Below are 24,894 nucleotides of genomic sequence, written 5' to 3' on the forward strand. Positions count from 1 at the left end.
AAGTGGGGGCATCTTCCCTGAGACAGGATCCAGGTTCTCCCCGGAATGTGTGGTGCTGGCAGTGACAGCTACCACTCGTGAGTGCCTACTGGGAGTCTGCACACACTGTCTGTCCTTGAGTCTCCGGGGTGGGGCATCCCGGAAAGGTGTGGTATCACCACAGATAGGACACCGAGGGTCAGGAAGGTTTTCGCCCGAGGATAACAGCTGGCATCTGAATCTGAGTACATCCTGACTCCAAAGGCCACGCTTTCCCTGCCTCAGCAGAGCCCCACCAGGGGGCCACCGCTTCTTCCACTCCAGCTGACTGTCAAGAGGGAGAAGATGGGCCCCGAGACCAGGATCTCAACGTGAGTCAGGGTCTGACCTCCCCTCTCCACAGCATCTGTCTCCTGGGGCAAAGCCGGAATCCACAGACCGCCCTGCACACACTGTGTAGCTCTTAGACGGGAGGTCTGTCTGGGGCGGGGGCAGGGGGCGGACCAAGGTGAGGATGGGGGTCATTCACTGAGACGGGTTCTTCAGAAGGTGAGGCTCTGGGGGAGGCCGCACCCCTCAAGCGCAGCCCGAAGCCTGGTCCCCAAGAACTGCTGGCGCCTTCATGGTCCAGAAGACCGCTTAAGTAAACCCTCTGCAGGTGTACCCTAGGGTCTCGAGTGTACTATTTAAGGCACTACCGTGAAGCCGGGGGGCTGCTCCCCAGCACACCGAGCTGCCCTGAGGGGGTCCTGAAAGAAGAATTAAAATGGAAGCGGGGAGGGAGCCCCCGAGGCCAGGCGTTCACTGTGCACTCGGATCTGGCTCAGAGCCTCGGGAGGGTGAGGGAAGGCACTTGTGTGAAGAGCCAGGACTGGGAACGGACCTGGGATGACGCGCCGGCCTCAGAAAGGAATTAGCTTAAGGAGCGTCCACTGAGAGAAAACGTAACGCTGTGTTAGAAGACCAAGAGGAGAAACGGTCAGCTCCTACGGTGGAACCACAGGGAGGGCAAGATGGATCCCGAAGTGCTCCCCAGGTGGGGCCGCGGGCCGGCGGGCGGGGGAGTGGGGTCTGCGGAGCAGGGGACGAGTGGGGCGCTCAGAGGAAGGGAGAGAAAAGGAAGGAGGATCAGCAGGGTGCAAAGGCGAGTTCACACACACGCTTCACACGCACAAGAGGACCAGCTGGCCTAGACTCACAGCGAAACCACAAGCAAAAGCACACCCTGGAGCGAGGCGAGGGCCGGGGAGACGCTCCCACTCACACTGAGCTGAGGCTATGGGCGGGGCGGGGCCCCTCTTCCCGCGCCCCCGCACGGCCTCCCTGCCTCGGCTTTGCGGGCTTGGGGCGGCCCGTGTAATTGCGCCCTCCCCTCGGATCGCCCTCTGGCCCAGCCTCCCGGATGCTCCCGCTAGCCCCGGAGGCCTGGCTCCCATTCGCGGGGGGAACCTGGACACTGGAAGCCGGCAGCGCTGGGGCTGGAAGCCTCGGGCTGCCACTCTAACCCACCTGGTTGTGCATGAACTTGAGGTTGATCCCTTCGAGGGTGACCTGCAGCAAGCCCCCTTCGCCAGTCTTCATGTCCTGCACGGGGAACTCGCCACCCAGTTCCGGCCCTGCGGCAAGGGACGGGCGTTATCAGCTAACGGAACGGGCCTCTCTGGGCGGATGAACACCAAGGAAAGTCAACGGAAGGCATGGGCTCAGGGCCGCCCCTCCTCACCCGGCTTGATGCTCTGCTGGCGGGCGGCGGCGCGCTCCATGCTGTCCTTCACGCAGTAGTACAGCTCCCGACACTGTGGCACAGGGGCCGGCCGGCCCGTCAGAACAGGCCCTCGGGCGCGCCACCCCTCCGTCCCTGAACCCAGGACCTCAGAGGCAGCTTTATGTGGCCCACGCCGCAGCCAGAGGCACGTGGATGGTGGTGGGGGAGGCCAGCGTGGCTTCCGGAAGGGTCCCTTCCCCGCAGGGAACTCAACGTGTGGCCCTCATCGCCTGCCCCGCCCGGACACACGGAGCTCACGGGGAGGTACCTTCTTAGTATAGAACTTGTTGAGCTGGGTCTCGGAGCCGTTTCTGCGCCACAAGCACAGCACCTTGGTCTTGGGGCAGTAGGTCATGTTGATGAGTTTCTCGTACCACCAGCGCTCGTACAGCGTCCCGATGTTACTGCGCAGCACCACGCAGTCGTCACACACCTGCGGGGCGGTCGGCGGCCCTGGTCTCCTGGGTCTCCGCCGCCCCGCCCCGGGGATGGAGGCACAGCGGGTGCTAGGAGCATCCCCCAGGTCAGGGTTCTCACCCGACACTCAGCCTAACCTGGGGGGAGACGCAGACCCTGAACGGCTGGGCACGCGTCCACCCGAAGGGCTGCTGCCAAGAGGAGAGGCCGCTGAGACGAACTCGTGGGCCCGGAAGGAGGCCTGCGCCTCACCTCAGGGATGATTGCCTCTCAAGCGTTCCAGAGGTAAAGCGGAGGCCATCTCCGCCTCTATCTTTCAGTCTTAGGAATTCTCTCTCTAGTGACGGGCACAAAGGCAGGGGACTAGGGCAGACTTAGCCCAGGAGGGAAAAAAAAGGGAAACAAGCATATTTCCTAATCCTGGCTCAACTCCAGTTCTGCACAGATTCTTCTCAAAAATTAATTACGCCAATGACACATGACCATTGCTTAATGCAATAATAAAAAAAAAAGTTATCCAGCACAGGGCAATATAAATTAAAAGGCGAAGTTCTCCTTCACAGAGTTCCTCTTTCTTGCTCATCGTTCTCCCACAGGCCAATGAATCTGTCCATCTGCCTTCAGTTATGGAGGCGGCAGTTCAGCACCATGGCTAAGAACACTGGGCTAAGATCTGACTGCCTGGGTTTAGATTCTGGCTATCACCTTACTTAGCTGTGTCACCTTAAGCAAGTTAACCTGTGTTTGTATAAGATGGGGACAGCAATAACTTCATGGAGTTATTGTGAAGATTAAGTAAGTTAATGTGCATAAAATTCTCAGAATAAAGCCAGGCATGTAGAAAGTACCCCGAGAGTCAGCTGCTATACCAATAATACAACTTTGATGTAGCCAACAGAATAATAATTCTGACAACTATACTGATGATCCTCAAAGCCTCCTGCATAGGAGACTTGTCTTCCTGAGTCCTGACCATGCTCTGTGTTGATTTCACACTGGCAGCACCTCAAACTCATCCTGCCCAGCTCTGGACTCTGCATCTCTTGGGCAGCTCCTCCCTCTAAGCTCCTTGAGTAAATGGCATTTCTGTCCCCCCAGCTGCCTGAGCCAGGAATGAAGGCGTGATGTGAAACCCCACCATTCCGCCCCAAACACCCCAGGACACTCTTCCCCTCCCCTGCTCCACTAAGCACTAACTCTTCTTCAAGTCTAAGCGCAAAGATCACTTCTGGGCATCGCCCACAACGCCCAGGCCCTCTGCTGTGTATCCTCATGACATCTGCCCCCCAGAAATCTCATAATGCTCATTATCCTTTATGACACTGGGTATTTAATTACCTGACTTTCCCAATGGCTTATCAACCCTATAAGGGCACAGAAACCTTACCTCCCTGATTCACTACTGTAACCCCAAAGCCAGCAAAGCCAGCAGAGTGTCTGGCTGTAATGTGTGCTCCATAAACACTGCGTGAAAGAATAAGGAACACACAAGACTATCGGTTGTAATCTACCTACACAAGACGTTGCTGGGGTCCCAGAGCCAGAGGAAGAAAAGGGCCGAAGCAGCTGCATGGGAATTTAGAAACTTGAATTCTACCATGGCTGAACTCTGTGCTTCTCTCCATCTTTCAGATAACCCTTTAAGAGCATCATGTAGGGCCTTCCCTGCGGGTAGAGTGGATAAAAAGCCGCCTGCCGATGCAGGGGACAGGGGTTTGATCCCTGGTCCAGGAAGATTCTACGTGCCTCGGAGCAACTAAGCCCGTGCGCCTAGAGCCTGTGTTCTGCAACAAAAGAGAAGCCACCGCCACGAGGAGCCCAAGCCCCACCCGGAGGAGCAGCCCCCGCTCGCTGCAACTAGAGCAAGGCCACGCACAGGAACACACACCGGGCGCAGCCAGAAACACGTGACTCTGAAAAGAACGCAGGGCAAAAGATACCCAGGAGAACACATGATTTCTAGGCTAGAGACACAAAGGCAGTAACGTGCCATACTCGTCAGTGCTGGCGGAGGTGTGAACTGGCATAGTCTTTGGGATGGCAATGTGGCAAGGCCTATCAAGACTGTAAACGTATCCAGTGGCCACCTGTATCTGTATGGCTGCGCCCCTCTGCTGTCCACCCGAAACTACCACAACGTCGTTAATCGGCTGTACTCCAGTGCAAAATGAAAAGCTTTTAAAAAGTTGTAAACATATGTAAGCTTGATCCAGAAATGTCTTTTTTTTTAATTAGTTTTTATTGGCGTATAGTCGCTTTACAATGCTGTGTCAGTTTCTGCTGTACAGCAAAGTGAATCGTCTGTAGGTATAGCTCAGACCCCCTCTTGCCTAGATTTCCTTCCCATTTAGATCACCACAAGCATTGAGTTCCCTGTGCTGGAAGTAGGCTCTCATTAGCCATCTATCTTATACATAGTTTGACCCAGAAATTTCACACTAAGAATCTATCCTATAGAAATTCTCATGTGACTGTGCGAAGATTTATGTTCAAGAATGACCAGTTAATCCTTGTTTAAAAAAAAAAAAAAGTGGGAGGGACTAGTTAAATACATCATGGCACATCCATAGAAAACCTAACGGTTGAGCATCCATTTAAAAAAGACAGATTTCTATAATACGGAGACATACTATCGTTATATCTGTGATAAGCTAAGTGAAAAAAGCCAAATTATATAACAATATTTGTAATCTGATATCACTTTTAGAAATACTGAAATAAAATTCCATATAGTAAGCTGTATTCATACAAATATCCTGAAGTGGAGAAGGCAAGGGCACCCCACTCCAGTACTCTTGCCTGGAAAATCCCATGGAGAGAGGAGCCTGGTAGGCTGCAGTGCATGGGGTTGCTAAGAGGCAGACATGACTGAGCGACTTCACTTTCACTTTTCACTTTCATGCACTGGAGAAGGAAATGACAACCCACTCCAGTGTTCTTGCCTGGAGAATCCCAGGGACGGGGGAGCCTGGTGGGCTGCCGTCTATGGGGTCGCACAGAGTCGGACGCGACTGAAGCGACGCAGCAGCAGTAGCAGCAGCATTCATACAAATACACATTTTTTAACTGAACAGAGAGGATTCACACCAAATTCTCTAACAGTGGTTACCTCTGAGACAAGCCACTGGCAGGAAGTGAAGGAAAATTTTTACTTAATTGACTTCTATATGATTTGAAATGTTTCCCGCATATACTCTTACTTTTGTAATTAAGATAAAAGGCAATAAAGGTGATTTTTTAAAAGTCTTCAAGTTGTTATCCAGCTGATCACGCAGCCAGCAGCCTGTGCTGAGGACGGTTAACTCCGATAGCCTCACAGTAGCCAGGCGCTGACAGAGCGAGCATGGTGCCCATACTTTGCAGTACAAGGCGGAGCACCTATGAGTTGACGGACCCACCCCAAGCTCCACCACCCTCGTCTCAGGCTCCACGTACAGTGGTGAGAGTGGGTCCCACACGCCAGAGACCCCTCTGCAGAGATTCACTCCGCTGCAGGTGTCCGAAGCAGCCCTCAGCTCCAACAGGCACTCAGACACATTCTATCACTTCAAGGGGACATGAAAACAACAGCCTTCCCCGCTACATCACCATGTAAGTTTCCGCTGCAGAGCAGATCCCCGCCCTATGTTTGCTGGATTACCTCTTCAAGGAGCTGTGACTGTGAAAATCAAATTCAACTGAACCAAAAGGCAACAGGGTGTTAGCTAATTTCACTGCTTTATAGAGGAGCTTTACTTGGCCCTTACATTACTTAGAAAGAATCTTAGAATTTTAGAATTAAAAACACTGTAATGAAGAAAACGTGGCCAACTTCCTTCATAATACTGGATTAAGGCAGGATTTTTCTAGCTATGACTTAAAATCCAGAAGCCAGAAAATAAATGACTAATTAATTCAACTATAAAAAAAGTAAAAATTCTGCACGGCAAAAAATACCATCAGTTAAATCAGAAAGCAATGCAGTGCAGAGGTCAGATTCCCACGTGTGAACCCTCGGACCACAAGCAGAGAGCTGACCATATGAGGCAACCACCTAGTCTTGCCGAAATACTGAAACCAAAACTGAACAAACCTCCAGACTGAACCACTAGTGTGTACAAATACAAGCGATAAGGAAACAAGTTACACAACACTAAGGAGATGCCATCAGCAAAAAAAACTAAAATGTAAGATGGCTCCTCCATAGGGCATATTTTTTCCAACAAAATAAACAGCCACATGGAAGAGAAACTATATGTTAGGAGATACTTTAGAGTCATAGCAACCAAAACTATCGATGCCTTTTCTCTTTGACCCAGCTATCCCACTTCTGGGAATTCTTAGATAAAGCTCCTTTCATGCATGAAATGAAGCAGGCACAGCATCATCCAGAGTCACACCACTAACAATGTACAAATCTGGGCGAGAACCAAGAGTGTGTATCTACTGACTGGCGAAATAAAGTGTGGTCTAGTCACATGGTGGAACACCACACGGCTGTAAAAAGAATGAGAATATGCTTTTTGTACTGAGACGGAAGATCTCCAGGATATGTTTAAGGAGAAAAAGAAAAAGGTTCAGATCAGCAGATATGATGTGCTACCGTTATGTCTGTGGTGCTGGAGAAGACTCTTGAGAGCCCCTTGGACTGCAAGGAGATCCAACCAGTCCGTCCTAAAGGAGCTTAATCCTGAGTGTTCATTGGAAGGACTGATACTGAAGCTGAAACTCCAATACTCTAGCCGCCTGATGCGAAGAGCTGACTCATTGGAAAAGACCCTTATGCTAGGAAAGATTGAAGGTGGGAGGAGAAGGAGACAACAGAGGATGAGATGATTGGATGGCATCACCGACTCAATGGATGTGAGTTTGGGTAAACTCTGGGAGTTGGTGATGGACAGGGAGGTCTGGCGTGCTGCAGTCCATGTGGTCACAAAGAATTGGACATGACTGAGCGACTGAACTGAATTGAACCTTTATGTAAAAGAGTAGGAAAATAAGAATTTATGTTTATATTTTATTGTGTTTGCATAGAAAACCACTGGAGGACATAAAGTGGTTATAAATTAAAGTGGCTGCCTACAAGAGGAAGGGGTGAAGTGGTTGGAAAACTGAGTGGAAGGGGATAAGAGTGAGACAAGACTTGGCAGTGTATACCATTTCATGTTGTTCTGACTTATGGACAATGTGACCGTATCATCTATTTTATATAAAAGACAAGACAGGGAATCATCTATTACATTAACTTATTTACATAAGAGCCTGACAATCCATCTAGTCAAGGCTATGGTTTTCCCAGTGGTCATGTATGGATGTGAGAGTTGGACTATAAAGAAAGCTGAGTGCTGAAGAATTGATGCTTTTGAACTGTGGTGTTGGAGAAGACTCTTCAGAGTCCCTTGGACTGCAAGGAGATACAACCAGTCCATCCTAAAGGAGATCAGTCCTGGGTGTTCATTGGAAGGACTGATGTTGAAGCTGAAACTCCAATACTTTGGTCACCTGATGTGACGAACTGACTCATTGGAAAAGACCCTTATGCTGGGAAAGATTGAAGGTGGGAGGAGAAGGGGACGACAGAGGATGAGATGGTTGGATGGCATCACTGACTCAAAGGACATGGGTTTGAGTTAACTCTAGGAGTTGGTGATGGACAGGGTGGCCTGGCGTGCTGCAGCTCATGGGGTCGCAGAGTTGGACACGACTGAGCGACTGAACTGAACTGAAAATTAATGATAATGGACCATGAAAATGAATGAGATAAGTGGGGAAAAATATTCTGGCATCTGTTCTAAGAGTTTCTTGTGACTTTCAAATGTTCCTCTGGGCATGAACCAGCAGCACCTACCTCCATGAAAAAGATATCTCCATTTGTGTCTGTCCCTGCATGTACCACAAATGTCTGCTTCTTCATGTGCCGGCTGCCACTGGACCGGATGGAGAGATCTCGTCCATTCTGAGGAAAGAGAGATCCTTTAGCGACATCCCAGCTTCCCTCTCACAGAGCAGTCTGGGCCCAGAATCCCGCAATCAGCAGTTCAATTCCTCGGTCTCCTCAGAGAAGCGCCATCTGCTGGCCACTGGCCACCATGGACATGTTCCCAAACCTCTTGGTCTCAGGATTCTTCTAACATTACTGATGACCCCCAAGAGCTTATGTTTTTGTGAGTTAAATTTATAGATATTTACCATATTAGAAATTATCATTGACAAAAGTCTTAAGTCTTTATTAATTCATTTAAAGTGTTAGCTGCGCATTGTGTCCAACTCTGTGACCCCCACAGACTGCACAGGCTGCCAGGCTCCTCTGTCCATGGAATTCTCCAGGCAAGAATACTGCAGTGGGTAGGCATTCCCTTCTCCAGGGGGTCTTCCCCAACCCCAGGGATTGAACCTGGGTCTCTCACATTGCAGGTAGATTCTTTACCTGACCCAGCAGGGAAATCCAATTCATTTAAAAGGAGTTAGTAATTCATTAGTAAGGGGGTGCAAGTGGTAAAGAATATGCCTGCCAACGCAGGAGACACAAGGGATGTGGGTTTGACCCCTGGGTCGGGAAGATCCCCTGGAGGAGGAAATAGGCAACCGACTCCAGTATTCTTGCCTAGGAAATCCCATGGACAGAGGCCTGGGCTACTGTCCATGGGGTCACAAAGAGTTGGACACGACTTAGTGACTAGGTACAAGAGTACAATAATAAATCCATTGCATGGTAGTATACGTAACATATACTTTTCAAATAACTATCTCTCTCAGAACAACAAAAAAAAGGGAAGAGCAGCATTATTTTGCATTTTTGCAAGATTCATTAATGTTTTAAAAAATAGTTGCATTCTCATATCTGCTTCTACATTTATTTAATCCATTGTGACATGTTGCTTTGGCAGAGGTATATTAAAGACAATCTGACTTCAAAGATATGTATCTGGAAAAGGGAGGAGTATTGTACCAGGCTTTCCATATATATATGTATATTCTTCTCTGATGCTGTACCAGAACCTCAAGTAGTTTCTTAAACTTAGTTGCAGTGTGGGATCTGAAAACACACCAGTGAACTCTCTGTACTCTGTTACAGTATGACCCATTTGTCTGCTTTGCACTTGGGAGTTACGCTTGGAGTGGTTAGTTGAATTTTCAACACCACACATTGAGCATCTGGAAAATACTGGTTTTTCAAGTTATGAAGCTCTTTCAAGTGTTGACACATTTCATGACATAATATCAAAAAATCACATTCATTAATCTCATCAATTCATTATTTCATCAAATTCATCATTCACTAATTCACCAATCTCACTAGAAGAGCCTTTAAATACTGGGAAGCTTCGAGCACAAAAGTCTGCTGAATACCCAACTCCAAACAATGACAGTTAGCCATTCTTTCAAGTGAAAATGATGTCCCATAAACAAAGCTGCCAGTTCACCATGCAACTAAAATTGTCACAAACTGCTTTTCCTTGAAACGATCATTGCATTTTGATTTGGGGCAGAAATGCTCTATGTGTATTTCTCATTTTGCCACATAGAATATTAAGAAGATGTATCATCAATAATCAGATTTAAGAAAACTGATGATTTTGACTGCCTCATCGAGGACACTCTCAAGTAAACTGGCTTTCCATTTTCTTCTTAACCGAGAGAGTACAGAGGTGGGGCCGCCAGCATGCCTTGGTGCCACTGTCTACACTGCATTAAGGCACCAGCGGTTTTTACCCACATCTGCCTCTGAATCATTAGTGTGCATGTCAACCCAGTGAAAAAGGCAAATAACACCTCAGTATTGTCAAGAAAACAGTATTCGCCTTGTGGATCCACAGGGGTCCACAGACCACACAGATGCTGAAAAGCCTGCACTGGGACAGTTTTAGTACAGAGACTCCTATCACAGAACAGAAGGGCAAACACCTCATCTAGAGGCCAAGCCCTAAGTTAAGAACTAGGAATTCTGAAAATATCTGAGCCAAGAAATGACCTACAGGGAAGCCTCTCCGTTAGGCCTTGGGGCCCACACCTAGGCAGCTGACTAGTGTGATGGAAGGAGCCTGAAAAATGGCTGAGACGTGCTCACCAGGTTGGCCAGCTGGTCAAGGACTTCATTGATTTGCTGACTGTACACAAGCCCAATATGGGACTTTCCCATCAGGCGCCTCACCTTCTTCCGGATGTCATTCTTATTTACCTGGAAAGCCAAAACGCAAACTTAATAACCAAGAGTGACTGCAGGGTATTCTCTCCACTGGATCAACTCATATCTTCACATTAAGAGAGGCCGGGAGAACAGGTGGAGCAAAAACCCAGGAACTCATTCTCAAAACAACTCTCTTCTACCCACCAGGTCCTTTCAGAACAGGACTCTTCTACTTGGGAACACAGTTCTCTCCCATGGCTATAAAAACCAAATATAACTAAGTCAAACTAGAATCTGCCATTCACTGCTTTTCCAATGAGCAATGGCAACCCACTCCAGTACTCTTGCCTGGAAAATCCCATGGGCGGAGGAGCCTTGGTGGGCTGCAGTCCATGGGGTCGCTAAGAGTCGGACACGACTGAGCGACTTCCCTTTCACTTTTCACTTTCATGCACTGGAGAAGGAAATGGCAACCCACTCCAGAGTTCTTGCCTGGAGAATCCCAGGGACGGGGAAGCCTGGTGGGCTACCGTCTATGGGGTCACACGGAATCAGACACAACTGAAGCGACTTAGCAGCAGTGCTTTTTACATCTACGAGAAAGTCTATATGATGAAGGACTAGTGCTGAAAAGTAAATTCCGAGCATCCTTTCTAAAGTTTCAGAACCTACTACTCGAAAAAAAAATTCTTTTTCCACTGACTCCTCTGGGGAGTTAGACAGGTATCCTAAAAATATTCAGCAAAGGAAGCCCATTTAAAATTCAAAAGAAACAAACAGCAAGCCATTATCCATCACCTTTACAACACTCCCCAGCTGTCCAGCAGCCTGGCTGCTTCAGAGAAGGGGATAAATGAGCTGCAGCGAGGCCTCAGACCTTCAGTGAGGAAGAGGCCCTAGCAGGATGCCCTGACTGCTTCCCGACTGCCCCAGGATTCAGGCAACAAGAACAAGCCTTGTCCTCAGCATTGGCAGTAGCTAGGCGGAAGCAAGACTGGCCCTACCTTCATCAGCAGCATGTGCGAGATGAGATTGTGCAGGAGTGTGGCCAGCAGGCGGTCTTCATCGTCCTCCAGGCGCTTCCGGTCGTGTTCTCCGAGGGACAGGTACCTGAACGGGAGACCAGGACACGTCAGCCCCCAGGTGGGAGGATGCAGAATTAACGAGGAAGGGGCCAAATTTGCCTTTTCCGAGGGTTTATAAACCTCACACCTGTCTATCATTTCCTGGGGACCCTGGTCCATGCCCATTCCTTCTCTCTCCAACATCACAGCATCTAAGAACGCGTCTTCCCAGAACTGCATTTGGTCCCATAAAGCAGAACGCTCTTTGCCTGTGTGGAAGAGAGGGTTTCTTAGGGGCTTATATAACATATAAAGAAGGCGGCTGCCAAACTAAGATAAAGAGTAAATTCCAGCAAGGAAGGGAGTCTTTACAAATTCCAGAGCAAAGGAAACATCAGACTCGCCACCCCAGATCCAGCATTCCTGCCACCAGCCCCAGCTGCCTCCAAGTGAGGCCCAGTCCCTCCCAAGGAGGAGGGATGAACAACACACACAGAAAGGTGGTTACTTATAGAAAAGGTCTCCATAGCAGCGTCCTCTAACTGGTCCCACATCGATCCTTTGTCCCTTCCTGCCAGTTTGTGAGCAGGACGGACCATGGTAGCAAGAAAGTAAAAGAAGACAGAAAGATAGAGACTGTCGATTAATACCGGACTTCAGTCTCTCCTAGCGTTCTCCCACTGCCTTCCTCTCTCCGGACCAACAGTCGCCGGCTTCAGATATAAAAACGCCCTCTCACATCTGCACTGACGTCAGCCAACAGCCACGCAGCTACTTGTCCGGTGCCACCCTCTTCCCTGGCCGAGGCCTGCTTCCTTCCTGTTTGAGAGGCCTTCCCGGTCTGCTTCTCACCTAGGAGTCCCTCGTAGAGGTAGACTCGCTGGCTGACATCTTCAGAAGAGCGAACTGGGCTGCCCAGCAGCTTCTCCTTTACACTTGGCTTCAAGCTATGGGCTTTACCCTAGAGAGAAGAGACAGCAGGTCAGCTGCCGAGGCACCAAGGGGCAGGGGCAAAGGAAACCAAGCAGCTTATAAAAGAGGCTCACACACCGGCCACCATCATTAGCCACATGTATTCCAGTAGCCCTGCCTTTGCCACTCAGCTCACTTCAAACAGAAATCTATCTGGGACTTCCCCGGTGGTCCAGTGGGTTAAGAATCCACCTGCCAATGCAGGGGACACGGGTTTGATCCCTGGTCTGGGAAGAATCCACATGCCTTGGGGCAACTAAGCCCATGCTCCCTAAAGCCCATGCACCTCAACTAGAGAAAAAGCCTTCACTCAGCAAAGACCCAGCACAGCCAAAAATAAATAAAAGAAAGTTTTTAAAAAATAAGTCAATCTGATAATACTGCTTTCGGTTACTGCTTCCCGAAACAGGTAGTCGACCTTTCACTTTTACTTATTTTTACCTCCTTTCGTTTCTATAAGACTCTTTGCTCTTAAAAATTAGACAAGTTCTCGGTAGCAGCGTGACACAGTGGAAAGAACACTGGGTTTCTTTTCTGAGAATGACCAAGAATCAGACCCCTGCCTCTTACTAGTTGTGTGATCTTTGGCACAAAACTGATTAGCTTCTCAGACTCATTTCCTTCATCTGTAAAAGGAAGGTTATAATACCCACTCAACAGGACTACTCCAGGGATTAAATGAGAAAAGACATATAAATCACTCATAGTGCCTGGCACATGTGTGTGCGCTAAGTTGCTTCAGTGGTGTCCCACTCCTTGCGACCCCATGGACTGCAGCCCACCAGGCTCCTCCGTCCATGGGATTCTCCAGGCAAGAACACTGGAGTGGTTGCCACGCCCTCCTCCAGGAGACTCCCACGTCTCTTACGCCTCCTGCACCGACAGGCAGGTTCTTTACCCCTGGCACATGGCTGGTGTTTGACAAATGTTAACGTCTTCTCTCTTACCATCTCTTAGAAATATCTTCCCACATAAAAACACCACTTTATCTGCCACTTCCACAACAGTAGGCTTTCTGTTTATTCGGGAGAGATTTTCAGCTGGGGAAGGGGTAGCTCTCACACCCATTTCACAACACGTGAGGCAGCATAAGCAGAGAAGCCACCAATCAGAGGTTCCTGGGCAATAAACACCTAATGAGTGTGTGCAAACGCCAGCTGCCTGGTTCACAGCCCAAGACTTCGTTCAGGGAACCGTATTAACTTAATATAATGCTATCTCTTGCCAAAGCAGCCTATTTTTTTGAGCCAAGAAATTTAGGTAACTGCTCTCAGCAGGAAGCGCCCTTACCCAGAAGCACAGGACAAGTAAGAATCTGTCCCGGGAAGGTGCCAGGAAGGGGAGCCCACAGCTGAGTGGCTTCTTGCAAGACAGCTATGGCACAGCATATACCTCAGCTTCCAGAACAGAAGCAGACTAGAAGGATTTAAGATGCTCTTAATTAAAAGGGTCTGTTTAGACTCTGGGCGAGTTACAGTCCACGAGTTTGAACGGCTCTGCTGATTCAATCCTACCCCTACCCCCCACTCTGGGATGTCACTGGCTCTGTCTGAAGCAGGGCTGCACAAGGCCCTGGGGTGGGAGTGACCGCCAGGGCTGCCTGCTATATTTCATTTAAACTTGCTCTCCCATTCTTCCCACAGACCAAAGATGAGGGCCTCTGAGCTCAGGCGGAGAACACCCATCCTCAGCTCTGCCTAACCAAGTGGCCAGAGTGGCAGGACCCTTAACGCTGCCTGGGGATGCCTGTATACACTGCAGGGCAGTGTGTCTACAGACAGGGACTAAAAAGAGCTCATTTAATTCCTACTGATCCCTGGCTTATTGTATAACCTAGGGCAAGAGCTATTTTTTTTTCCCCCTACGGCTTTGTTTCCCTCACCTATCAGAAGAGATGAGTCATAGCAACAAACAGAACCGCAAACTTCTTGAGAAGGGGAATCATGCCTTGTCACCCCTGATTCTTTCTTACAGAATCTGGCATTTAGTCAGTCACTTAATAGACGTTTATTCACAAAGGAAAGCTTTGAATAACTGTTGCTGCTGCTGCTGCTGCATCGCTTCAGTCGTGTCCGACTCTGCGCGACCCCAGAGACGGCAGCCCACCAGGCTCCCCTGTCCCTGGGATTCTCCAGGCAAGAACACTGGAGTGGGGTGCCATTTCCTTCTCCAAAGCATGAAAGTGAAAAGTGAAAGTGAAGTCGCTCAGTCATGTCTGCCTCTTAGCGACCCCATGCACTGCAGCCTACCAGGCTCCTCTCTCCATGGGATTTTCCAGGCAAGAGTACTGGAGTGGGGTGCCAGTGCCTTCTTCGTAAGGTGCTACATAAACAAAGCAGTGAGCAGAATAAAAACAGGCTGACTGGGACAAAATGAGAGCTGCAGCTGCCCTGATGTGGCCACAAAGGCATCACTTTGTTTATTTTAAACACAGGGGTTATTGCCACATAGGAGTCGAAGCCCTTATGTGACTGGGCAGGAAGCCTAACTCATCAATAATTCAGGAGAAGGTTCTGAAAGTCCCAGAGCATGGCGTCGGATGACTCTGCAAAGAGCTAATTTAAGAAACATTTTCCTGAGGTCAGATATACGAAGCTTATCCATGCCTGGCCTTCCCTTTTGCCTCCTAACTGCCTCCTAAGTTTCAACCTTTTCTAACCTAGCCCCATCCCATTGAGCTTACAAAGATGGCACTGGTGGCAGAGTTGGTCTCGATCTCACTGTCAGACAAGGTGCCTCGAGAGCCTGCCAAGTGGGCACTGCCCTCGCCGCCTGGGCCATCGCCCGCACTGCTGCTGAGGTCGCTGTCTGCTCCCAGGGTCTCTCCGGAGCTGTTGCTCACCTGCAAAGGAAGAAAGGCGGTAAGGGATCTCCCCCAGGGGTGCGTCCCAGAGATGCCAAGCTTCTTAGAGCCTTCTGCTGCCGTAAAAAAAAAAAAAAAAAAAACCACCCAGCCTCAAAGGCGTGTTAAGACAGCCTCTGGAAGTACCTTCTTTACAAGATGAGGAGACGCCCTGGGTGAAATCTCAGGCTCTGAGCCCACAGACAAGGACCTACGACAGGTACATGTCTCCACCAAGAGAACCCAGCTGACCTGAGAGCAAGGCCAGCCTCCACAGGAGAGAGGAAACCCCCTTCCAAAGGGGATCCACACCCCACCCACCAAGGCACCAGCGTGGTGTTCCCCTACCACGGTGCTAACTTCAGAGTCCTGACTTGAGCTTCGGATCATCACGGCGGGACTCACACCGACGACAGAGTCTGGATCGGTCCTCTGAAACGAGACACGCGGACTCAGACACAGCAGGGAGGAGATCCATCCACGCTCTCCTTCCCTAAGGAACACTGTATCTTCTTCCTCCTCCCATCCCCACCCTTCTGTTGTCATCCCTGGATAGGTCATGAGAAATCAGCCCTTTTTCCTGAATATAAAATATGTAGGACTTACAGAATAAGAAAAACAATGAATGGAAAACAAATACGTGCTTGCTACGGAAAATACACGAAAGACATAAGGAAATTTTTTTAAAAAGCCATAAACTTACCACCCACGTTAATCACTGTTATTAAATCATAGCATACTTCCTTTCAGTCTTTTCTATGTATATTTTAAAAGTAAAATCTGATTCACCCTGTATATAGCTTTGTAAACACTTTCCCATGTCACTAAAATTTTGAAAATACAGTCATTAATGGATACTAATATTGCATTACATGGATGCTGCTGCTGCTGCTAAGTTGTTTCAGTCGTGTCCGACTCTGTGCGACCCCACAGGCGGCAGCCCACCAAGCTCCTCCGTCCCTGGGATTCCCCAGGCAAGAATATTGGAGTGGGTTGCCATTTCCTTCTCCAATGCATGCATGCATGCATGCTAGGTCGCTTCAGTAGTGTCTGACTCTGTGCGACCCCACAGACAGCAGCCCACCAGGCTCCCTTGTCCACAGGATTTTCTAGGCAAGAATACTGGAGTGGGTTGCCATTTCCTTCTCCATTACATGGATATATTACACTTATTTCACCATTCCTCTGAGACTGGATATTCATGATGTTTCAAGGTTGTCTTTTTGTTTTGGTCTTAAAGTGTTCTGAGATAGCAAACTGTTGACGCTCACGATTCTGAACAAGGTTGTCACAAACCTGGGAACCGGATGTCAGGCTCACACCACTGTCTGCGCTGACCTGGGACTTTTTCTCGTCGGTTTCACCAAGGTCAAAGGTGGGTTTGATTACTTCAGGCCCTGAGGAGGGGAAGACTTGTGTTACTTGGTACACAGGCTAGGGGCAGGCTGGCCAAGGGAGTGGGACAGAGGCATGGCCTGGCCCCAGACCTGCTCCGCGTGTCCCAGTCACCTTTCCAGGGACTGCCACTCACTCGGGCCCCGCTGGAAGAAGAAGTCCCCAGATGCCTTAAGAACCAGGTAGGGAAAAATCAGACCTGGTCTCAAGGGGTTCTGCAGCCACCTTCTTAGCTAGAGAAGACTCTGACCGCATCATCCTAAGGAGGAAAAGTTACACAAACCAACCACGCTCCACCGCACTCCGGGTCAGCGCTCACCGGGGCCTGAGGGCCTTTAAGGGTCCCCCGGTCCCTGCGCTTTCCCATAAATCTCTCTGCAGGGACCAGAGTAGGGGGAGCCCAGGGAATTAAAGAACACCAGCTGTTTCAGTGGACGCTGCCCACCCACCCCCCCAGCTTCCACGTTCCGGGTTAAAAGGCACCCCCGTCTTTCCCGCCCATCCACAATGGTATGGCAGAAGGACAGAATGACAGAAAGCGAGAAAGCGTGCCTAGGCAAGCCACCAGAGAGCCGGGAGGCTGCAGACTCAACACGGAGGGACAGCAACCATCTCTGCCAACTGTGCCCACAGGCCTTCCAGTGGGTGCGGGAGACTCAGCCAATGAGGGGTGCTGAAGTAGGCAAACATTCTCCCCACCAACTCTGGGGCGACAGAGAACCCAGCTCTGGGGGCCTTTATGCAGCGGATGCCCTGATCACCGCCTGGTTTACCACAAGGGGAAGGGGCAGCAGCAGTCTACGAGCACATACCTAAGTGTCACACACCACCTACCTGCTTTCGTTCCAAATACCCCCCAAGAGCAAATTTGGGGTGGGGCTGACCAAGGGGCCTGCCCCGACTGGACCTGGGGAGTTGGCAGGTATGGGAGACTTGGGAACGGGAAGGGGCATTTGTTCCTTACTCTGTTTTTCCAAAGCTTTTTGCTTTTTCACTTCCTGGTGCTTGCTCCACAATTCTACCCCAGATGCAATGTAAGCAGGAGAGAAAGACAGAGAGAGTCAGAGGCTGGTCACAGATGAAATGGAAATCCCACCCACCCAAGCTGCTTCTGTCTCAGGCACAGGACTACAAATCAAGAGAGATCTTCATTGAGGGGAGGGGTAGGGGGTGAAACATCGAGAGATCTAATGCCTTCTCCCTGCCGCCCAGCTCAAGAACTAAATTCCTTTCCGCTTCTCGATGCGTCAGTGAAAATCCTGTGGAATGTCAGAGACAGAGAAGCCTCTGATCAAGCGCCTTCGTTCTGGTGCGAGGAGACTGACCCCGAAGAGGCTGAAACACTTGCTCAAGATCATGTAACCTTGGGCCAGGGAGAGCTTCCACCACACTGTGCTCGCTCTGCCAAATGAGCTGGGGAACAGCAAACTTTAAGGATTCCAGATCAGACAGAGGATCACCTCGTGCAGCGACGGGGCCCCAGAAGCATCAGCACAGATCTGGGTGCTCCTCTGGATTGGACAGAGGCCACCTGTGCAGGCAGCTAGTATCCTTCCCTGTTGCTACCAAAACACCTGCTTACCCTCAGAATCAGTGCCTGCCCTGCCAGAAGACCCATCTTAGCCAGTAGGGGTGGCAGAGAACCCTAAATGGTCAAGAAGAGCATCTGAGTAGGGGTAGAGAAGAGGGAACAGTCATCACAGCAATTCTTTTCTTGAAAGAACTTTAACGTCTACTCGGCCTACTCGGTCCAATCTCCTCGCTTCCCAGGTGAGGAGATACAGACCCTGAAGGGAAGCGATCTGTCCAAAGTCATTTTCCTTGCTGGGGGCCAGATCTCCAGACGGGGGGGTCAGTACAGTTTCTAGAGCGTCACAACAGGGAGGAGACAGGCATGGCTGGCTGCCTCCAGGAAAGTGTTCTGCCGGCTAGGGAAGGCCAGATCATGGATGTGGCAAAAACACGCTTCAGTTAGAAGCATGTTCCCCAGGGATCCAGAACCAGAAAAAGAGAGAGGCACAACCTAGAGGACTCCAGGTCAGGTGGGGAGTGAGTCAGACCGATGCTCCGAGAGCTCACCAGGCAGTGCCTCAGTGGGAATGGAGAAACACCACAGGTAAAGCGAGCTCTAATACCAAGTCCAGCGAGGAAGAGCTGACTCAGAACTCTGGACCTCAAGGTCTAGAACCCAGGGAGGTGGGGTGGCCAGACATGCCCAAGAGGAGCAAGTCCGAGGGCAGTGTGATGCCTGGGTCGAGGGGGGGAAGCTGGCTGTAGAGACCCAGACCATCACAGTGTTACAGCCCAGAGATGCATCCGTGAACTGCCTTACAGCTTCCAGGAACTCTCCACTACGTGAAGCAATCCCAGTGTAAATGAGAGAGGGAGGGACGGCGAGTCCAGCTCAGACTCCGGCAGTGAGCTCCACTGGGCCCCCTAACCAAAACTTCCACTCTTCCTTTAAGGCTCAGGTGATGGTGAGTGTAAATGAATCATAAGGGATAGAGAAGTAAAGAGACACGGCTAGAAATGGACACAAGTCTGTCTCCCTGCCTGGAAAGCAAAGCGTGGGGAAGAGAGAGGTGGGATTCTGGATGAATTGAAAGGAGGCAGGGACACTGAAGAAGCCAGAACTCCTCCAGCATACTCAACACATGATACACACCAATAGATGCCACAAAGTTCTCTTCCTTTAGACTCCTGGTGTCCAGCTCCTTGGGACTCTTTCCTGGGGCACTTGGTGCTCGAGGTCCCAGCTGGGGGACCCTCAGCTGGGCCATGGCCTTTGGGTCCCCCCGCCCAGCCAGGCCAGGATCCTTGCTGACTGGTGTACTGACGCTCTCCGTGGGACTTCTCTTCCGCTTGTCTGGTTCTGAGAAAAAGATGAAACACACGAAGAGGTCAAAGGAGACGGAGAGGACTTCCCTGGTGGGCCAGTGGCTAAGACCCCGAGCCCCCCACACTGGGGGCTTGCGCTCGATCCCTGGTCAGGGAACGAGATCCCACGTGCTGCAACGGAGAGTTTGCATGCCATAACTAAAGATCCCACTTGCTGCAACTAAGACCATCTTTGAGCAGCCAAATAAGTAAGTAAGTGTTTCTTTAAAAAAAAAGAGAGTCCAGGTGTGGAATGAGGTGGGAGAAGTGAAGACAGAGGAGAAGGAGGAAGGGAAGAAGTGCAGAGAAAGAAAAGTGGGCCTCGTTCTCTCCCACGACAGACCATCCGCCCATAAAAACACGTGCTAGAAAAGAAAAGCCCAGAGCCTCAGAGGAAGCAGCCTGGCGCTGGGAGTCCCGTCAAGGGGCCGAGTCCCTTCTCTGCGGACGGCACGCCGCCCTGCTGGTCCCAGCCCTACCTTTACTGTAGTAGTGGGTCTGGGCGATTTCCAGGAGCCCGAAGATGCTGGCCATGCCACCCAGGCCGGCGTGGGCGAAGGACTGCTCCAGACTGAGGACCGTGCACTTGAGCAGGTCCAACATGCCCTTGTACACCTTCCGGCTGACCTCCTGCAATGACAGCCCGGGGCAGAGAGTGGGCGCTGCCCTCTCCAGCGCAGCGTCTCCGCCCCTCCTCCCTGGGCGACCCCTGGCCCCGGCCCTGACCACGTCGGGGATGACGTCCTGCCGGGCCTCCTCCTCGGACTGCACCGTGCGGTTCAGCTTGCTCAGGACAAAGACACGCAGCTGCTCGCTCTCCAGCAGCCGCCGCACCTTTTTCATGTTGAGCCAGCCGACACCCTGGCCATCCAGCACGCTGTGCACCACCTCCTTCAGGAACTGCTGGTTCTCACTGTGGGTGGGGGGGTCCACACACCACTTTTGGGGTCAGCGGCTCCTTGGCAGAGCATCCCCCACTTTCACCAGGCTAGATGTCTGCCGCCGGGAGCAAAAACTCGAAGCCACTTTCCAAAGCACCAGGTCCCCTGCGAAGCCCACCCCTCCAGACGGCTGGGTGTGCCCAAGGACCCAGTATTGGCCCCACCCTCCTCCACACCACCAGCAACGGCTGCCTCACGGGGGCCGAGTCAGAGTAGGGAGGGGTTTCACCTCTCTTTCTCTCTTTGGCACCCCTCAGGTTTGGTACAGGAATCGATACCTCCATCTGAGAACCTTTCAAACGGCTCTGGGGACTTCTGGGGCGTGCCCAATGCAAGGGGCCCAGGTTTGATCCCTGCTCAGGGAACTAGATCCCATATACTGCTACTGAGGAGTCTGCATGCCACAACTAAGGATCCCACATGACAATGAAGATCAAAGGTCCCGAGTGCTACAACTAAGCCCAGCGCAGCCAAATAAATAAGTCAATGTTTACACAGGGGGAAAAAAACAAGAAACAAACAAACAGCGCTTCCCTTCATTACCTAGAGTTACTGGCCCGGCCCTGGGGTGACGGAGGCTCTCTTTTCACGGTCGGGCTGTGTTTAATAACCGATGACTTCTGGTCCACTAAGGCCCGCCTGTTTCCTGCAGTTAGGAAGGCAGGAGGAGACAGCGTCACTCCTGGGGTCCAGGAGCGAGGCTCGGCGCAGCCCCCGGGCAGCCACACTCCGCACCCACTCCCAGGAGGGCTGGGTGCGGGCGGCCCCAGGGTGTCGCGCACACACAGGTGGAGGCCAGCCGCGTGGAGGAGGTGGGGATGGAGACTCAGGCCGCTCCACATGCACCAGCAGCACGCCCCACGGGCAAGCACGGGGGAGCGGGGCAAGGCGGGCCACTCGAGGTGAGGCCGCTTGCTCCGGGAGGAGGATGGCCCTCGGGCAGGCACAGGAGATGCTAGGAGAAAAAAGATCATGCAGAGCTCAGGCAAGACCCACCTTCACCACTCCCAGGGCCGGCTTCAGTAACAATCTCCATTAGAGTATTTAGCCCAAATACTGGGACACAAAATACACAATTAGTAGCTGCAGCACGACACCACCCCCCTGCACCCCGCGGTGGAGCGGCCAGTCAGGTCGTCTGAGCATCCTCCCGAAGCTTAGTGCCTGTGACCTTCGTTCTCGGGCACCTCCAGAGGCTGGAAGCCGAGCGGCCAAGGGGACAAGCCCAGGCTCTGGGAAAGACTGTCCTTAAGACTATGGCCTCTCCGAGCCAGAGGCAGGGGAATGACACCAGGAGCCTTTAGGTACTCAACGAACACATGCATATGAGACAGCTGTTTCACGAAACATCCAGCATGGGTGTCCGGAGGGCCCACAGGGAGACAGAGGGAAGCGCCCCCCGACGTGTCAAGGGGAGGCGGTGAGGCTGAGGGTGGGAGTGGGTGGGAGCGACCAGTGCAGCGGATGGAGTGAAGCGCCTGGATGGACTGAAGCGCCTGCATGCAATGAGAGCGTGGCGACGCCTGCCCCCTGCAGCTGTGTCAAAGAGAGTCAGCGACACTGCCGCCTTTCCGTCCCTAAGCTGCCGTGCCTGGGCCGATCCGCCCTGCAGGCCTGGTGAGCTCCCTACACGCACCACTAGCTGTGATGTCCTTCTGCCCATCTACCCTACACTCCCATCCCCACCAAAGAACGTTCCTGAGATTCCTAACATTTACAATTGGTGGGGAGACAGGCCAGTTAAAAAATACATGAAACTGCTGCTCATTTGGCTTTCTTCGATTAAATATTTCAGCACAAACTCCAAAGGAAATAAACAAAAGTCAGAGTAAATTCAAAAGAGCCCGTCAAACTCAGAAATCGCAAATGAAAATCCAGTGAGGTCTTAACTGCCCCTCGATGCCAACCAATGCTGCACTCACGGGGCCCTGAGCTGACAGCAAGCCAAAGTGAGAGGTCTCTTGACTCTGTGAACACTGCCAGTCTTTTCACAACCAGCCCCTGGTGGGCCAGCTCCTTAGGATGGAGTCTGTCCTGAGTCCACACAGTAGGAGCCTGGCAGAAGACTGGTGGCAGCCAAGGAGCCCTATGTGGATTACGTGCCTCTGACAAAGGCTGCCTCCGGAAGCAGCAGTAATCCCCCAGTTGCCGTTATCCTAAATGACACGACAGGGCCTTCTCTTTAGCTACAAAAGACAAAGTTTCCACCTGAAAACCAGCAGAGAACTCATACGATGTGTGCAGAGAGCCACAAGAAGCATTATATGAGAGGCAATAGCCGGGTCAGATAATTCATCATACACGGGGTTCCTGACAAGCACCCACGGGCCTGAAATATTTCCCGGAGGACCTCGGCTTGGCAGAAGGAGGGCGGTAGTCACCTTTCAGACTGGGGAAGGGCGTGCTCTTCTCTCGGGCTCCTTTGGTGGGCAGCGTGAGGTTTGAAAGGCTGAAGCTGGTGCTGTGGTTCCGATACAGGCTGCCTGTCCAGGGGGCGGGTGAGAGCCATGCGTCAGGGGGGTGAAGTGTCAGGGCACTCCCCTCCAGGGGCTGGAGCACCACCTCCACCCTCCTCCTCTTCAGACGTAATCCCAGAGCCCCTCACCTAAGCTTAGAAAGGACCACAGCTAACTTAAGACAAACAAAAGGGCTACTGCCAGGAATGCTCAGAACCCCCAGGAACCACTTTCTCTGGCTGCCTCCCATGGTAACACCCAAGCCTCTCCTCTACTGCCAGCCCAGTGCAAACGCCTGGCAGATAATGCACTTCCGGTCTGACGCTGGTACTCTCCCTTCCGGGCTTCTAAAAAAAAAAACCTCACCATCGCAGTGATCCCCCCATGATGGCCTTCTCTGGCCCCTAGTCTGTCTTTAATCTTGAACCGACATCACCCTCATTTCTGGTAATATTCTCTATGTACAAGCCTATGTCAGATAGATTTCAAGGTGTGTGCGTGAAAAAGTCCTTCCCCCAGGCAGAGAAGATATTAAACACAAATCTCAAATCAAATTTGACTAGAACATTTCCAGGAAATACATGTACAAGGGTTATGATTTTAATAAAATGATTCCTTTTCAGTTCAACAGCCAGACCCCCAAACAGACCAAAACATCCAGGCATAAAGACAGTGACTAATCTGTCCCTGTTCTCTGTTGACTTCCCCCGAAAATACCTTATTTGGCATCACTCAAACCACCTGAAGAGGAGCTTGACAATGCCAACCCAGCCCTATGTCTGAAGCCGTAAGCAGCATCTGCCGTGGTCAGGCCCTGCCGGACAGGAGATGGGACCCAGGCGGGAGGAGCCTCAGGGACTTACTGGCGAAAGACATGATGCCCCCGAAGCCCTCCGTGCTATTGTTGGAGACGGTGGAGGTGGGCGAACTTGCTCGAGAGTCCGACTCTGCGTCTGAGTCACTTGCCAGTTTCAAGCTGTTGGGCCGCAGCAACTTTTGAGCCCTTGAACACACAGTGGCACCTCTGAGCCCCCAGGCAGGGGTGCCGAATCCTGGGCGGAGGGGCCTGACCACACTGCACTCCCTTCCCGTGGTTCCTACAGGCAGGTCTAGATCAAAGCCTGAGCCTCTGGGGATGCCAGGCCTCACGAGCCTTCAGACTGCCCAGACTTTCTGGCCCACCCTCGCCCCAGGGCCCACGGGGTAAGGTCCTTCCGTCACCCCTCTAGGGGCACCCGCAGGCTCTCACCGATGGCCACTGACATGCTGGCTGAGTCGGGGGGTATAACTTTCACCCTGCTCATCGTCTTCCTCAGGGGGAACGCCATACTGGGGCTGGAGGCACGGACTGTCAGAGGCTTGCCGGCGCACTGAACCGTCTCCCGTTTCTGGCTGACGTCTGTCCACGCTGCACTTGCCCACGCCGGGAGGCATGGTGGGGAGGGACTTGGGGACGCCTCCTGCCGCCTTATCGTCCACCTCTGTTGAGTCGACAGGTTCCTGGGGACATATTAAATACAAAGGGGTCACCCAGCGCCTGGGGTGCCTTCCTGTCTTTCTCAGCTGGGCAGGGCCAAGCCAGGCCTGGTAGATTCTGAGCCTGAGGCGTGTGTGAGAAGCATCTCCGTGACAGCCCTGTTCTCTCTGCACAAAGTATACAAGGGGGAAATCTCAGCTCACCCCTGAACAGGGCTGCGGGTCCTCCTTCGGGGCTCAGACTGTATTTCATAGGCTCTAAACTACAGGATCTATGGAGAGGAGGCTGGGGGCAATGTGGGGAAAGCAGCAAAGTGAGTGGACAGCTTCACCCCAGCTTTCCTAACAGAGATGAGGCCCCACACCTCAAGTCGCCGTTCTCACGCATCCCCTCCTCCGAGCCCTCACGTACAGAGCTGGCGCCGTGGATGACGGTGCTGGGGCTACTGCTGGCAGTGGTGCTGGAGCTAGAGCGCAGTGGCGGGTTTTCCTGAGAGTGCTCGCCATCCGGGCCGGGTTCCTCTGCCTCCTTCTGGTTCTGTAGCTCCTCAATCGCCACCTCGCTGGCATCCCCCAGCGCCGCGTGTGTCAGAGGGTCCACGT

At 51.7% G+C, this 24,894-nt stretch overlaps 1 protein-coding gene and 1 non-coding gene across 17 annotated transcripts in view; both read right to left on the reverse strand.

Annotated features, from left to right (window-relative positions):
* Nucleotides 1-24,894, reverse strand: part of MADD (MAP kinase activating death domain) — a 40,550-nt gene that overhangs the window by 3,438 nt on the left and 12,218 nt on the right. For 3 of the 16 annotated variants that reach the window (XR_001919197.1, XM_018059114.1, XM_018059107.1), the window contains exons 12-33: nucleotides 24,704-24,894; nucleotides 24,065-24,315; nucleotides 23,679-23,818; nucleotides 22,741-22,842; nucleotides 21,356-21,415; nucleotides 20,903-21,005; nucleotides 20,145-20,331; nucleotides 19,898-20,048; nucleotides 19,207-19,413; nucleotides 17,506-17,559; nucleotides 16,443-16,543; nucleotides 15,495-15,578; nucleotides 14,988-15,146; nucleotides 12,185-12,293; nucleotides 11,841-11,903; nucleotides 11,481-11,601; nucleotides 11,273-11,378; nucleotides 10,209-10,319; nucleotides 7,989-8,096; nucleotides 2,013-2,177; nucleotides 1,703-1,775; nucleotides 1,489-1,595 (exon numbers count right to left, since the gene is read on the reverse strand). Coding sequence is in view for 10 of the 16 variants with exons in the window: in XM_018059114.1 (XP_017914603.1) it covers nucleotides 1,489-1,595; nucleotides 1,703-1,775; nucleotides 2,013-2,177; nucleotides 7,989-8,096; nucleotides 10,209-10,319; nucleotides 11,273-11,378; nucleotides 11,481-11,601; nucleotides 11,841-11,903; nucleotides 12,185-12,293; nucleotides 14,988-15,146; nucleotides 15,495-15,578; nucleotides 16,443-16,543; nucleotides 17,506-17,559; nucleotides 19,207-19,413; nucleotides 19,898-20,048; nucleotides 20,145-20,331; nucleotides 20,903-21,005; nucleotides 21,356-21,415; nucleotides 22,741-22,842; nucleotides 23,679-23,818; nucleotides 24,065-24,315; nucleotides 24,704-24,894 (2,753 nt within the window). In the remaining 6 variants the exon portion in view is untranslated. Of the gene's footprint in view, nucleotides 1-1,488; nucleotides 1,596-1,702; nucleotides 1,776-2,012; nucleotides 2,178-7,988; nucleotides 8,097-10,208; nucleotides 10,320-11,272; nucleotides 11,379-11,480; nucleotides 11,602-11,840; nucleotides 11,904-12,184; nucleotides 12,294-14,987; nucleotides 15,147-15,467; nucleotides 15,579-16,442; nucleotides 16,544-17,505; nucleotides 17,560-19,206; nucleotides 19,414-19,897; nucleotides 20,049-20,144; nucleotides 20,332-20,902; nucleotides 21,006-21,355; nucleotides 21,416-22,740; nucleotides 22,843-23,678; nucleotides 23,819-24,064; nucleotides 24,316-24,703 lie in introns of all 16 variants that reach the window. The other 13 variants (XR_001919198.1, XM_018059115.1, XM_018059116.1 and 10 more) reach the window with 10 other exon arrangements.
* MIR2318 (microRNA 2318) lies at nucleotides 22,603-22,675 on the reverse strand. The gene is given in 1 exon segment (NR_129666.1): nucleotides 22,603-22,675. It is a non-coding gene; the product is annotated as a microRNA 2318 (primary transcript).

The sequence above is a fragment of the Capra hircus genome, chromosome 15 (genome assembly GCF_001704415.2).
Source record: "Capra hircus breed San Clemente chromosome 15, ASM170441v1, whole genome shotgun sequence".
Classification (NCBI taxonomy): Eukaryota; Metazoa; Chordata; class Mammalia; order Artiodactyla; family Bovidae; genus Capra; species Capra hircus.